Source organism: Eriocheir sinensis, unplaced genomic scaffold, assembly GCF_024679095.1.
Source record: "Eriocheir sinensis breed Jianghai 21 unplaced genomic scaffold, ASM2467909v1 Scaffold3, whole genome shotgun sequence".
In the NCBI taxonomy this organism is placed as follows: Eukaryota; Metazoa; Arthropoda; class Malacostraca; order Decapoda; family Varunidae; genus Eriocheir; species Eriocheir sinensis.
The window spans coordinates 1,605,501-1,620,203 of record NW_026111609.1 but is presented as its reverse complement, the minus strand read 5'-3'; the positions used below and the strand labels follow the sequence as shown (position 1 = coordinate 1,620,203).

At 55.1% G+C, this 14,703-nt stretch overlaps 1 protein-coding gene across 1 annotated transcript; it reads right to left on the bottom strand.

Moving 5' to 3' along the window:
• Positions 1 to 1,873: 1,873 nt before the first annotated feature.
• On the bottom strand, positions 1,874 to 3,853 carry LOC126991547 (histone acetyltransferase p300-like). Its single transcript, XM_050850284.1, has one exon. The coding sequence runs from the start codon at positions 3,851 to 3,853 to the stop codon at positions 1,874 to 1,876; it is 1,980 nt and encodes a 659-aa protein (XP_050706241.1).
• Positions 3,854 to 14,703: the final 10,850 nt, after the last annotated feature.

Sequence of the window (14,703 nt, the reverse complement as noted above, 5' to 3'; positions counted from 1 at the left end):
TTGGTCGCTGTTTGGCGAGCACTGGCGGGACACGGTCCGCTTATTGATACCATGCATCCCTTGGTGGGTCAGCTCAGTGAGTGAGTGAGCGAGCGAGCAAGCGAGCGAGAGAGAGAGAGAGAGAGAGAGAGAGAGAGAGAGAGAGAGAGAGGGACAAACCGTTTTCGTTCTCTTTCGGGAAATAGTTTGTGGCTCCGATGGAGCCGGTTCTTTTCCAGTGCAAGCATGTTGGTGGGTTGCTTATTTGGAGGAGGTGTACTTGGTGACGGCCTTGGTGCCTTCGGACTCGGAGTGCTTGGCCAGCTCACCGGGCAGGAGGAGACGGACGGCCGTCTGGATCTCCCGACTGGAGATGGTGGAGCGCTTGTTGTAATGGACGCGAGGCGGCACGCGCTCCCATTGGCAGGCTCGCCCGACCGTCCCCGCCCTCCGATCCTGCGCTGCACTATATTGGGCGAAAAAGCGGCGCGGCAAGGGAGGAAAGGTGAAGGGGAAGTCAAAGTCCCGCTCCGGCCGTGCTGGCCTGCAGTTCCCCGTGGGCAGGATCCACCGTCTCCTGGGGAAGGGCAACTATGCCGAGCGCGTGGGCGCCTGCGCCCCCGTGTACCTGGCGGCCGTCATGGAGTACCTGGCCGCCGAGGTGCTCGAGCTGGCCGGCAACGCGGCCCGCGACAACAAGAAGACCCGCATCATCCCCCGCCACCTGCAGCTGGCTATCCGCAACGGCGAGGAGCTGAACAAGCTCCTCTCCGTCGTCACCATTGACCAGGGAGGTGTGCTGCGTAACATCCAGGCGTTGCTCCTGCCCCAGAAGACCGAGAAGAAGTAATCGCCCTCGGCTTTTCAGGGACAACAACAGTACCGTTTAATCCGGCTCCCCTTGGGAGCCACACCCTTTTCCAAAAAGAGAGTTATGGACACCCCCTTAAGTACATAGTGCCGTTCCTAGGTCAATTCCTGCTGATATTACTAGGAAGAAGACCCTCAGTCATGACAACAACAATTAATAACCCCCGAGTCTGGCAGGCTTCACACAGTCCGCGGGCGACGGCCCCGCGGAGGAGGGGGATCGCCTCATCAGCAGCAGCTGTGAAGGTGTCAACCAGGCGCGCGTCCGCCGCCCCGAGGTCGTCGGGCCGGATGGTGGCGGCCAGACGACGGGCGACGGCCCCGTGGAACCGAGGCCAGTCAGCCCGGCGCAGGTTCCAGCGCGGAGGCCGCTGTGGTAATACAGGCGGCGGGACAGGGAGTGCAACAACGGAGGCGAAATGGTCGCTCGCGAGGTGCGGGTGGAGGGTCCACGTTGCGCCGACTGCAAGTGGCTGCGACACAAAGCTGAGGTCCAAGACGCCACCAGCCATGTGCGTGGGCACCCCGGTGTTGAGGAGCGCAACCCCAGGAACGTCCTCCAAGGCCGAGGCAAGGTGGCGCCCGGCGCGGTTCCTCCCCCCACTCCCCCACATTTCATGGTGGGCGTTGAAGTCACCCCCGATGAAGGTGGGTTCGTCATTAGCCAGGGAGAGGAGTTCAGTGATGTCGGGCTCGGCCCGCGGCCCGCTGTACACGCAGTAGAACGCGACACACGCGCTCGGCAAGGTCACCTTGACTGCCAATACCTCCACACCGGCACCGCACAGCACGGGGCGATGCACTCGAGAATAGGGAAGTACATCCCTGACCAAGATACAACACCCACGCGCCGCACCGGCGACGGCAGAGAGGTAAAAGGCCCTGTAGCCCTTGAAAGGCACCGACTGGCCCTCTCGAAGGAGCGTCTCCTGTAATAGGATGACGTCAAAGCCGTCGGTGCCGATCGCAGCTCGCAGGAGGTTAACCTTGCCGCGCACGCCGCACACGTTCCACTGCATAACACTTAGCGGTCGGTCGCCGAGGAGGCCCCCGGGGTGATCACAGGGGCCGCCGCGCGCGAGGGGGCCTGCCCTCGGCGCTTCGGGGTCACCATGCCCTTGGGCTGCGGGATGCGGGAGCGGGTTGGAGCCGCCCGCACTGGGATGTGTGAGCGGGGCTTGGCGGTCTGGGACGCCTGCGCTGGCTGGGCCACCGAGACGGCAGGTGCCACTGCTGCCTGGGAGGGCGCGTCGACCTCCATGCGGGCCTCCGCCGCGGGAGGTGGAGCGTCCTCGCGGGCAGTGGTCCGCACAGTTGGAGGCGCAACAACTGGAGTTTGCAGCGGGGTGGCGGGAGACGAGACCGGATTGTCGACGGTGGGGAAACACTCCTCCACCGTCGTCTTCGCGATGACTCGCAGCGCCGCCTCGTCCGGTGTGAGCTTTAGGAGGCCGGTTAACGCCAGAGCGAAGCTCGCCAGCATCCCCTCTAGTGCAGCCCTGGTGACCAGGACATGGCCGGGAGGAGGAACCAGGGGTGCAGCTGGCGCGATCAAGGAAGGGCGTGGCCCGCGGTTCCTTCGACGCCTCACGCACTGGGGGAGGGCCGGTGGAGGTATTGCGGGAGTGAGCTGCGTGGAGGGGACCGAGGCGGATGCCGGGCGCGGGGGAGGGGCTGGTGTTGAGGTGGAGGCCGGGTGGTTTTGCGTGGCGGGCAGTGGAGGAGGCGTGGCTGGCGGCGGCACAGCCGGAGCAGCGTTGCCGCGAGACGTGGCCGGTGGTGGGAGGGCCGGGAAGTGCTCCCGGGAGGCGAGCGTTGTCTGACCGATTGGGGCAGGCCGACGCTGGGACCTCGAGCGGGAACGCCCGGTCCACGCCGGCCGAGAGGGGTTGTGTGCCGCACGCCACTCCTCCTGCCGCTGGATTCCCCGGTCCACTATGTTCAACCGGGAGGGGCAGCGCCGGCTCCACGCGTGGGGGTGCTGGCGGCAGTTGGGGCAGAGGGCGGTCACGCTCTCGCCGGCCTTGTATTTCGCAAGGCAGGCCTCCGTCATGTGCTGCCCCGAGCACATGCCGCACACTGCCTGGCGATTGCAGCGGGAGCGATGGTGGCCGTATTGCTGGCAGCGGTAGCAACGGAGGGGCTCGGCGTTGAAGGGGCGCGTGTAGAATACGCCCCAACTCCCCAGGTCCAGCATGCCTGGCAGGGGGCCCCTCACCGAGATGAGGACCTGCCTCGTGGCTAGGTTGTCGCGCGTCATACACCGCTCTGCCGTGACGACGCTCGGGTGTCGGAGAAGAGCCTTGACAGGCATGGCAACCGGGTAAGTGGTCACCACGCCCTTGGTGGTTGCGTCGCCCATCAGCCGCAACTGCACCGCCTTCCCATGCACCGACGTGGTGTCCATGAGAGCAAGGAGGGCCTTCTCGGAAGGCGGGGTGACCAGCACGCTGCCGTTTTCCAGGAAGCGCATCTGGAAGCGGAGCCCGAGCTCCTCCTCCAGGGCCTCCGCCAGGTCGAGGGCAGTCTCGAACCCCGGTGTTGGAGGGACGACAACCCTGGGTGTGGCAGGAGATGCAGCAGCGTAGCGGGCAGCAGCCTGCTCGGGGTGCGAGACGGCACCGAGCGGGGTGGAATGGGGAGCGGCGGAGGCAGATGAAGGAGCAGCGGTGGAGGCAGTTGAGGTGGCAGCAGTGGGGGCAGCAGCAGTAGAACGGGGTAACGGCGTCGGGCGTGAGCCGCAGGGCAGGGTGGGGGTAGCAGAGTTGCCAAGTGGTGAACGGGAGCGGGGAGGCGAAGGTGGCGGAGGTGGGTGGGAGCGGTGGTTACGGTCACGCACCCGTCCTACCACCACCCAATCCTCATCAGAAGAGTCGGGGAGCGGGATAAGGGCCGCCTCATCACTCTCACTCCCCGACTCAAGGCGTAGCTGCTTATCCGCAGGCGACTCGGAGTCGGAGCTCTCCGAGTCGCTAGCGGGGCGGACACGCTTGTCCGTAGACATCCTAATGACAAGACAGCACAACGGCTGTAACACAGCTAGACATTGAACACAAAATAAAAAAAAAGGGTAACAAAAACTATCCTACGAAGAGCTGGCTCACCTACGGCAGCGGAGGGCTAAAGCCCGCCAACCCTCTAAAGGGCTCGGCAGGCGCCGCTGTCGCCCCTTGCGGGTCTTGGGGGACCTAACAAGAACCCTGGTTTTTCCTCTAACCACCCCTTTATCCTAAGGGGCCCCCTCGTGGCACTGCCCTCGGGGTTCGGCGTCGTACTAAACCAGGGTCTAAGGCTCAAACACACAAACAAAAGACAAAAAAAAAGCACAAAAACAGAGCAGCAGGAAGGCTGCAGTCGCGTGTAACGAGCGACGCGTGACCAGAGACACGCAGACAGTGTACACTGGCACGGCAGAGCGCGGAGCAGGGTGAAGTGTGCAGCGCGGGGCAGGTAGGTGGAAGGCGCGTGGTAACGCTGGCAACTCCGGGGAGTGAGTAACCCGTAGTCAGGGAGCACTGACACGGTGACTCACAGCCTGGCAGTAGCAGAGCAGCTCAATCGCTCGCCCGCGAGAGCTGTTGCTAGAAGGTGGGGAAGAAGTGCACACGCTGCCAGGTCCGGGAAGCCAATGAGCGAATGAACCCGGATTCCCCCTTTATGTCGGCGCCGCTCGGGATCGCGGGGACGCGAGGCGGCACGCGCTCCCATTGGCAGGCTCGCCCGGCCGTCCCCGCCCTCCGATCCTGCGCTGCACTATATAGGGCGAAAAAGCGGCGAGCGGCGGACCGCCAGCACTCGTCGAGCGAGGAACTCTCCCGGCCTCTGGGTCACCTATAGACTGCTGAGTTGCTCGCTCGGCTCAGCTACGGGCTGCTCCTGAGTGCCTTCTCGGAGGGCCCTTGCCTCCGTCGCTGCTCGCCGGCTTCTACCCGTGGCTGTGGCGGCGGCGGAGGCTTCCCCACACCCGCCGCACGCCAGCGGCGGGTTCCCCCCTGCGACGGGCCGTCCATGGACAAAGGCCCGTTCCCCCTTTTTAGGGGGTAAATCCCTACCGAACCGAACCGAACCGAGCGGCGGGTCAGTGGACCGCCAGCACTCGTCGAGCGAGCAACTCTCCAGGCCTCTGGGCCACCTATAGACTGCTGAGTTGCTCGCTCGGCTCAGCTACGGGCTGCTCCTGAGCGCCTGCTCGGAGGTCCCGTGCCTCCGTCCCTGCTCGCCGGCTTCTTCCCGTGGCTGTGGCGGCGGCGGAGGCTTCCCCACACCCGCCGCACGCCAGCGGCGGGTTCCCCCCTGCGACGGGCCGTCAATTAACAAAGGCCCGTTCCCCCTTTTTAGGGGGTAAATCCCTAACGAACGAACGAGCGGCGGGTATTCGCTCTCCGAGCCCACAGCAGAAGCGCAAGTCAACGCCCCCACCACTCACTGTCGACATGTCTGGACGCGGCAAGGGAGGAAAGGTGAAGGGGAAGTCAAAGTCCCGCTCCAGCCGTGCCGGCCTGCAGTTCCCCGTGGGCAGGATCCACCGTCTCCTGAGGAAGGGCAACTATGCCGAGCGCGTGGGCGCCGTCCTTTCAGGGACGACAACAGTACCGTTTAATCCGGCTCCCCTTGGAAGCCACTCCCTTTTCCAAAAAGAGAGTTCTGGACACCCCCTCAAGTACATAGTGCCATTCCTAGGTCAATTCCTGCTGATATTACTAGGAAGAAGACCCTCAGTCATGAAAACAACAATTAACAACCCCCGAGTCTGGCAGGCTTCCCACAGTTAGTTTGTTTGTTTGTTTGTTTGTTTTCTTCATGGCAGGTAAGGGACTCCTCTGTTGAGAACGACAACAACAACCCACAAAACATAACATAACAAATAAAAAAAAAACGCAAAACAGAGCCGGGAGGTAGGTGCTGCAGGTCGTTGAGACGATGATAGCCGTCGTGCAGATCAGATGCGGCGCTGCCCCCGCCGAGATGAAGTAGGTAGGTAGTAGCTGGGTGGGCTCCGACCCGCCCGTCGTCATCACTGCTGTGGCCTGTGGAGAAGGTCCGGAATGAGTAAAATGAATCCGTCAGTCAGTCACTGACGTGATGTATGATCCCCTGCCTCACCCGAGAAAGCATGCATCGGTTTGTATCTTAACCTTCACCTTCACACGCACACACAGCCATCATCACGGTATAGTTTAACCCAACCTAAACATCCTGTCTCACACGCAGGTGCTAGGTGGCGAGGTAGACCCTGAGGAGAAGAAGAAAACGTTTGGGAGGGTAAGCTAAACTAAGCGCAAAAGCACCAGGGCCAGCCAGCACAGACACTGCGATACAGGACTCTAACCTCGCGCTAGCTTATAAAAATTAGAATTAGAATTAGAATAACACACACACACACACACACACACACACACACACACACACACACACACACACAACAACAACAACAACAACAACAACAACAACAAAAAGAGTTTAAGGAGACCCACGCACATAGCTCCGCCGTAGGTTCCCCTAGCGGACGGGGAACCCCACTAGTTGCTCTTCTGCTGTAACTAAAAGCCATTGCTAAGGAGTGATTTTTTTTTCCTTGATAAATATCTTTAGCATATTCTTTGGCCAGTATGTGGGTAGAGTTTATTACATTGTATGATTCTCTCTTGATAATATCTTTGAAGTCTTTTGCTACCATAAACCATACAGGAGCAGTATATTCACACATAGGTGTTACGGGAGTTATGAATAGAGATCTTATATGATTTTTCTACTTCGGTAATCATTACGCTTTTAACTCTGAACTTTTTAGACTTTTTTGAGGTAAATTCTTAGAATAAAAGCCTTAACAAGCAAATAATTCCCTCTATACCTCTCACATACAATAATGAAAATATATATGTTCTGTTTGTAGGTATTAGAATATTTCAGTAACTATGAAAGAGTTGATAAAAGCGCTATTAGATTTCATTTTTCCTCCCATATGCACAGAATGTAAAAACAAACTTGTTCAAGGAGAATTATTTATTTCTACCATTTGCTTGAGTAACAGATAATCCTATTACCAATCGTTTTGTAGATACAGCTACTATTACCTATGGTCTTGCATTAAAAAAAAAAAAAAAAAAAAAAATTGGGGAGGTATTAGGAGTTGAGTATGGCAATATTTTTGTATCAACATCCAGTTATTTCAGTGATAGATGGAATAATACTTAATCCATTGCACAGGCAAATATTGCAGGAAAGACACTATAATCCAAGTGATTATTTTCGCTAAAGGACTTTCAGATTCACTAAAAAAAGACAGTGGAGTAGGTAGGAAGACACCTACCGAACGGGCGCAAGCCACTCCCGGTGAGGTATATATGGGAGGTGAGAAGGGAGCTGAGGCCCTCCAAAGACCCTTCCCATGTCCTCACTAACCGTTTCCCTATTTTCTCACAAACACCGGAGAGTAGTTCAGCATGCTCTCTAAAGACAGATCCTCTCTTTATCCACACCACACTACATTCACACAACATACACACCTTTTCCCAAAATTAAAATTTCAAAATGGCGCACATACACCAAGCCTCGGAGTCCCCGCCTGGGGGGGGGACCACAAATTCCCCCAGGGAGGACTCCCCTTCTGGCTGCCGACCCGAGAGGTGTCTTGATAACTCCTCGAACCTCTTTCTTCTCAATTTCTGCAACATTCGCGGTCTTCGCTCTAATTTTCATTCTGTGGAACATCATCTCCTCCTCTAAACCTCACCTTCTCTTCCTTACCGAAACACAGGTTTCTGAGGCTACTGACAGCAATCTCTACTCTGTTCCCTCCTACTATCTCTATCCTAAATTTCAATCCAAAGCTGGATGTTGCGCCTACGTGCGCAACGACATCACTTGCTCTCGTGCCCACAACCTTGACTCTTCTGAATTTTCCACCATCTGGCTAGGACTTCATTGCCATTCTATTACTAAATACATCTGTGCTGTTTATCTCTCACCTAACTCTACCAACTATGTAAAATTCTTTGACTATTTGAATTCTAAAGTGAAGCACATCTTGACCCACTCTCCCTTCGCTGAAATCTCCATCCTAGGAGATTTCAATGTTCACCACCAGCTTTGGCTTTCATCCTCTTTCACTGACCATCCTGGTGAACAAGCCTACAACTTTGCTATCCTCAACGACCTAGAGCAGTTGGTCCAGCACCCTACACGTATTCCCGACCGTCTTGGAGATCGGCCCAACATTCTAGACCTCTTCCTTACCTCAAACCCTTCTGCTTATTCTGTCAAACTGTTCTCTCCGTTGGGCTCCTCCGATCACAGTCTTATTTCTGCATCCTGTCTTATCGCTCCTGTACACCCTCTGGACCCACCGAAGAAGCGATGCTTCTGGCATTTTCCTTCAGCTCGGTGGGATAACCTGAAGATGTACTTTTCCGATTTCCCGTGGAATGATTATTGCTTCCAGGATAGAGACCCCTCTGTGTGTGCTCAGCGCATCACAGAGGTGATTGTCTCTGGAATAGAGGCATACATTCCTCGTTCTTTCTCTACTCCTCACGCTAAAAAGACTTGGTTTAATCACGCTTGTTCTCGTGCTGTCAATGATAGAGAGGTAGCTCACAAAAGGTACCAGAGCCTTCAAACTAATGCTAATTATGAACTTTACATTTCTGCCCGAAATCATGCCAAATCTTTTCTCCGACTAACCAAAATTATTTCATTAATAGAAAATGTCAAAACCTTGCTTTCTCTAACTCTTCCCGTGACTTCTGGCATCTAGCCAAAACATCTCCTCCAACTTCACTTCTTCATCTTTCCTCCACTCTCAGTCCTGACGGCAACACTGCCGTCTCATCTATCTCCAAGGCTGAACTCTTCTCTCAAACTTTTCTAAAACTCCACTCTGGACGAGTCTGGGCATATTCCTCCTACTCATCCCCCCTCTGACTCCTTTATGCCTGTTATAAAGATTCTTCAATATGATGTTTTCTATGCCCTCTCTGGCCTCAATCCTCAGAAGGCTTATGGACCTGATGGAGTGCCTCCTATTGTCCTTAAAAACTGTGCCTCCGTGCTGTCACCCTGCCTGGTCAAACTCTTTCGCCTCTGCCTGTCAACATCTACCTTTCCTTCTTGCTGGAAGTATGCTTTAATACAGCCTGTGCCTAAGAAGGGTGACCGCTCAATCCCTCAAACTACCGTCCTATAGCTTTACTTTCATGTCTATCTAAAGCTTTTGAATCAATCCTTAACCGGAATATTCAAATGCACCTTTCCACTTCTGACCTTCTATCTGATCGCCAGTATGGGTTCCGCAAGGGGCGTTCTACTGGTGATCTCCTAGCCTTCTTAACTGACTATTGGTCATCCTCTCTTAGCCGTTTCGGTGAAACTTTTGGTATTGCGCTGGACATATCAAGAGATTTTGATAGGGTCTAGCACAAATCTTTGCTTTCTAAACTACCCTCCTACGGTTTCTATCCTTCTCTCTGTACCTTTATCTCCAGTTTCCTTTCTGACCGTTCTATTTCTGCCGTTGTAGACGGTCACTGTTCTTCCCCTAAATCTATTAACAGTGGTGTCCCACAGGGTTCTGTCCTATCTCCCACTCTTTTTCTGTTGTTCATTGATGATCTTCTTTCCAAAACGAACTGTCCTATCCATTCCTACGCCGATGATTCCACTCTGCATTACTCAACTTCTTTTAATAGAAGACCCACCCTTTAGGAACTTAAAGACTCAAGGCTGTAGGATGCAGAACGCTTAGCCTCAAACCTTACTATTATTTCCGATTGGGCCAAGAAGAACCTGGTGTCCTTCAACGCCTCAAAAACACAGTTTCTCCACCTATCCACTCGACACAATCTTCCAAACAGCTATCCCCTATTCTTTGACAACACCCAGCTATCACCTTCCTCAACACTAAACATCCTCGGTCTATCCTTAACTCAAAATCTCAACTGGAAACTTCATATCTCTTCTCTTACTAAATCAGCTTCCTCGAGTCTGGGCGTTCTGTACCGTCTCCGCCAGTTCTTCTCCCCTGCACAGTTGCTGTCCATATACAGGGGCCTTGTCCGCCCTCGTATGGAGTATGCATCTCATGTGGGGGGCTCCACTCACAGCTCTTCTGGACAGAGTGGAGGCTAAGGCTCTTCGTCTCATCAGCTCTCCTCCTCATACTGATAGTCTTCTACCTCGTAAATTCCGCCGCAATGTTGCCTCTCTTTCTATCTTCTATCGATATTTCCACGCTGGCTGCTCTTCTGAACTTGCTAACTGCATGCCTCCCCCCCTCCCGCGGCCCTGCTGCACTCGACTTTCTACTCATGCTCATCCCTATACTGTCCAAACCCCTTATGAAAGAGTTAACCAGCATGTTCACTCTTTCATCCCTCACGCTGGTAAACTCTGGAACAATCTTCCTTCATCTGTATTTCCTCCTGCCTACGACTTGAACTCTTTCAAGAGGAGGGTATCAGAACACCTCTCCTCCTGTATTTCATCTTCCTTTCGGCCACCTCTTTTGTTTTACTTTAGGAGCAGCGAGTAGCGGGCTTTTTTTTATTACTGTTTTCTTTTTTTGTGTGCCCTTGAGCTGCCTCCTTTGTTGTAAAAAAAAAAAAAAAATTACAACGCGCGTCACTGTCGCAGAGAGCCCACGCGGCAGGTCGAGGTGACGTTTCGGGGGTCTCTCCCGTCGTCCCTTGACCTAGGCGTCTGGGGTGTCTTCTCCGTCAGGAGGTTCACCCCGGAGCCCCTGCGGTGCTTCAATTGCCAGGCCTTTGTGTCACGGGGTAAAATAATGATTTAATAACAGGAGTGTGCTCACAGGGCGGTAGCTAGCCGACAAGGGTTGATTCCCGCGGCACGCCAGGAGACAACGGTGTACACACCTGACTAGGGAGTACTAACACGACTTACCTGCTCAAATCTCCCGTGGGGTTCTTATTTACTCTCCTTATGGGGCTGGAAGGCACAGACGCACAGGCAAAAAGGTTACTAATAAAGCTCGTGTACAACTATGCGCTAACTTTATTACACACAAAGAAAACACAGACAAATCTTACATACACACTCAGCTGAGACTAGCGTTACTCGTGCTCGCACAAGACTAACCTGCCCTGGCTACACTAACAACTATCTACTTAACTTGGTGCGGAGGGAGAAGAGCAGAGGTTCGTTGCACAGCCTTGCTCGAGGTGGATGCAGCTTGTCCTTCCTGCCGTGGGTCCAATCATCAGGCGCGTGATGTCGGCGGTAGATGCGGCTTTCAGGAAGAAGCCGCCGCGGACTAGACACACCCAAACTGAGACCCGGTTTGGGCTGTATCCCGAAGTGGCGAAGCCCAGGATCCCCACACTCCAGCAGGAGGAAAACCGCGTGGTGTCAAGAGATAGGCGAGAGTAGAGGAACGTCGCCCCGTGACCTTACCAGACGGCGGTCAGGGGGAGAAGGCCGAGCTGCTACACGGTGACCCGACCTCTCCCAGGCAGAGGTGCTATACACTGCTGGCGCGGGAATACACGGGGCACTTCCGACAGCGCTCTGAACACACTGCCATAGGCAGGTATAGTTAAAGCTTCCCCACATGTTGCTAACTTGCATGTTCAGGGCACAGCAACTGTCGCGTAGAGAACTACAGCATGTTAGACAACGCAGGGAAGGACAGCAAACCTCGCGCCGCAAGCAGCCCAGCCCGTGGGTGGCCATGGGGGTGCAGCGCTACCAGCCTGGCCCGGGAACTCTGCACAGACAATACAAGACTTCCTCATCAACAGAGGCGTAACTAGCTGCAGTAATGCACACTAATGTGCATCTGCAGAGTGGAGTGGTGACTCTTGAAAGTGCGTAAGCGCAGGTAAAACACAGCGGGCGACCCGCAACGAAAATGCACGCCTTGGCATCACTACGCTCGTCGCCTAGGCAACGAACAGGCTGAGTCATCGTAACCCGCCCCGCGCCTAGGTCACGTGACGAACTAGGAAAACGCGTCAGCAGCTTCCCTATAGCAAATAATATAAAAATAACTTGTCGCGAATCTAAACCGCGACATTCGCCCATGCAAATGAAATTTTATCATGGGCGCTACTCCTAGCGTACATATAAATTTTGAACTAACCCCTAGCTAAACCTAGTTAAACAAGCACAAGGTGTACGTCATCGGTGGCTCCCTTCAGCTTGATGAGTGTAAAAACTCCAGCCTTTTACTAACAAGCATGGAGAAAACTCCTGAAGCTGCAGCGAGGCCCGAGACAAGGCTAGGGACACATGTCCAGAGTTAGTGTGGTAGTGTGGAATGTGGTGTGGCACTGTGTGAAGTGTGTCTACTTGTTTCACAGAATCACGGCGACGACCTACACACGACGGCCTACCTACACTTGCGGGTCTGGCTGCACGCCAGAAGGAACTCGGAGGGCGGGCTTTCTAAGGGCGCCTGGCAAGAGCGCGACCTCTAAGCCCTCGGGTGACACGCCTCCTTCTGCGGCGGCGTCGCCCGGAACCCTTACACAACACTGAACAGTCACGCTTACCTAATCCAAGGCGAAGGCGAGATAGCTTGGCGGTGAGGTGACCTTGTCTTCCGGGAGGGGTTGCGGCGCAACCAAGCGAAGCCTTGACATCGATGTCAGAAGGCTTCTTGCGCCAGGCAGTGGGAACCGAGGTGGGCGAGGGAGACGCTGTGGCCAGCTGCCCCACGTCACTAACCTTCAGCTCCAGCGCCTCCTCCTGCGGCACCGTCAGCAGCGCCGAGGGCTCGAGATCCCTCTTTTCCCCTGCTCCAGTGCCGGCAGCAGTACTCGGAACGCAAGGCGGCTGCGCGTCTGCGTCGTCCAGTGAGACCGCCGTGCACTCTTGCACCGTCAGGAGCGCCGGGGAGAGAGGTAAAGCCTTCTCCTTCAGGCACTCCTTGGTCGTGGTCCTCCCCAGCTACTGCCTGCCGAGCAGGGTCACACGGCACAGTGCTGACAGCCTCAGGGGAGGGCTGGGGCTCGGTTACCTGTGTGTCCAGGTCGCTGGTGTCGAACCAGTGGCAGGCGAGACGTGCAAGGGCGAGGCGTTGGAGCCTTCCAGACTCCTTCATGGCCCTCTCGTGGGCGCGCTGAGCCTCTTGCATCTCGCACTCGTGGGAGAGCTCAGCCTCGCGGTCTCTCCTCTCCAACTCCTCGAAGTGGGCCTCCCGCAGCAGTTCCTCGCGAACCCACGCGACGAGGTCTTGCCCCGTCAGCTCAAGGCGCTCACCCAGCTGAAACCAATACTCGGTAGAAGGCTCACGAGTAATAAATATCCTGCCTGGCTTGCCCTGCACTAACTCTGGCAGAATAAGGTGACTGAACAGCCCAAAAATCTAGAATTATCTAGAACACACTCCCCCTAAATAACCTGAACTCACTACACAGGCTGGAGAGAGAAACTAGCCCTAACTAGACCGCTGCACCCTGCACAGTCCTGAGCTAACTAAAACCCAGGCTAGGGGTGACTAACTGGCAAAACTAGAGCCTTCTAGAACCCTACACAAACCTGAGTAGCTAGCTGCAGGTAGAGGTGAACTAATCTGGCAACTAGAGCTTATGCCCAACTCTCAACAACACAAGGAACGGCGACGAGGAGACAAGAAAGTGGAGCCCAGGCACGGCTACTGGAACGGCACAGCAAACCCCACCGAGCCTCCGTCAGGCGCGACTCGCAGACACAGGACTTATGCCCACACTCTGCCGGCGAAGCACAGGGCACCTGCTGTCTTCAGGGATCGCGATACCTGCGGATAAAGTCACGGTAGCACTGGGGGAAGATAATATGTCCTAATATCAAACCCTATGCTCACTGGCACTCAGGGCAATAGGAACAGAACAAAAGCTGGCACTAAAACAGAACCTATACCTAAGGACAACACACAAAACTAGTCAGAGGTAAAAACTAACACTCTGCTAGCTAATAAGTCTCACTAACACAGTTATACTAAGCTGTGACCCTAAACACACACACACCTAGCCAAGTGCACACACTTACCAGCCAGAAGGAGTTTCTGTTTCGGGCGCAAATTGTCACGGGGTAAAATAATGATTTAATAACAGGAGTGTGCTCACATGGCGGTAGCTAGCCGACAAGGGTTGATTCCCGCGGCACGCCAGGAGACAACGGTGTACACACCTGACTAGGGAGTACTAACACGACTTACCTGCTAAAATCTCCCGTGGGGTTCTTATTTACTCTCCTTATGGGGCTGGAAGGCACAGACGCACAGGCAAAAGGGTTACTAATAAAGCTCGTGTAAAACTATGCGCTAACTTTATTACACACATAGAAAACACAGACAAATCTCACATACACACTCAGCTGAGACTAGCGTTACTCGTGCTCGCACAAGACTAACCTGCCCTGGCTACACTAACAACTATCTACTTAACTTGGTGCGGAGGGAGAAGAGCAGAGGTTCGTTGCACAGCCTTGCTCGAGGTGGATGCAGCTTGTCCTTCCTGCCGTGGGTCCTATCATCAGGCGCGTGATGTCGGCGGTAGATGCGGCTTTCAGGAAGAGGCCGCCGCGGACTCGACACACCCAAACTGAGACCCGGTGTGGGCTGTATCCCGAACTGGCAAAGCCCAGGATCCCCACACTCCGGCAGGAGGAAAACCGCGTGGTGTCAAGAGATAGGCGAGAGTAGAGGAACGTCGCCCCGTGACCTCACCAGACGGCGGTCAGGGGGAGAAGGCTGAGCTCGCAGGCGGCGAGCTACACGGTGACCCGACCTCTCCCAGGCAGAGGTGCTATACACTGCTGGCGCGGGAATACACGGGGCACTTCCGACAGCGCTCTGAACACACTGCTATAGGCAGGTATAGTTAAAGCTTCCCCACATGTTGCTAACTTGCATGT

Excerpts from the sequence above, each read along its gene's own strand:
- LOC126991547 (XM_050850284.1), bottom strand. The coding sequence starts at position 3,853 with ATGTCTACGGACAAGCGTGTCCGCCCCGCTAGCGACTCGGAGAGCTCC.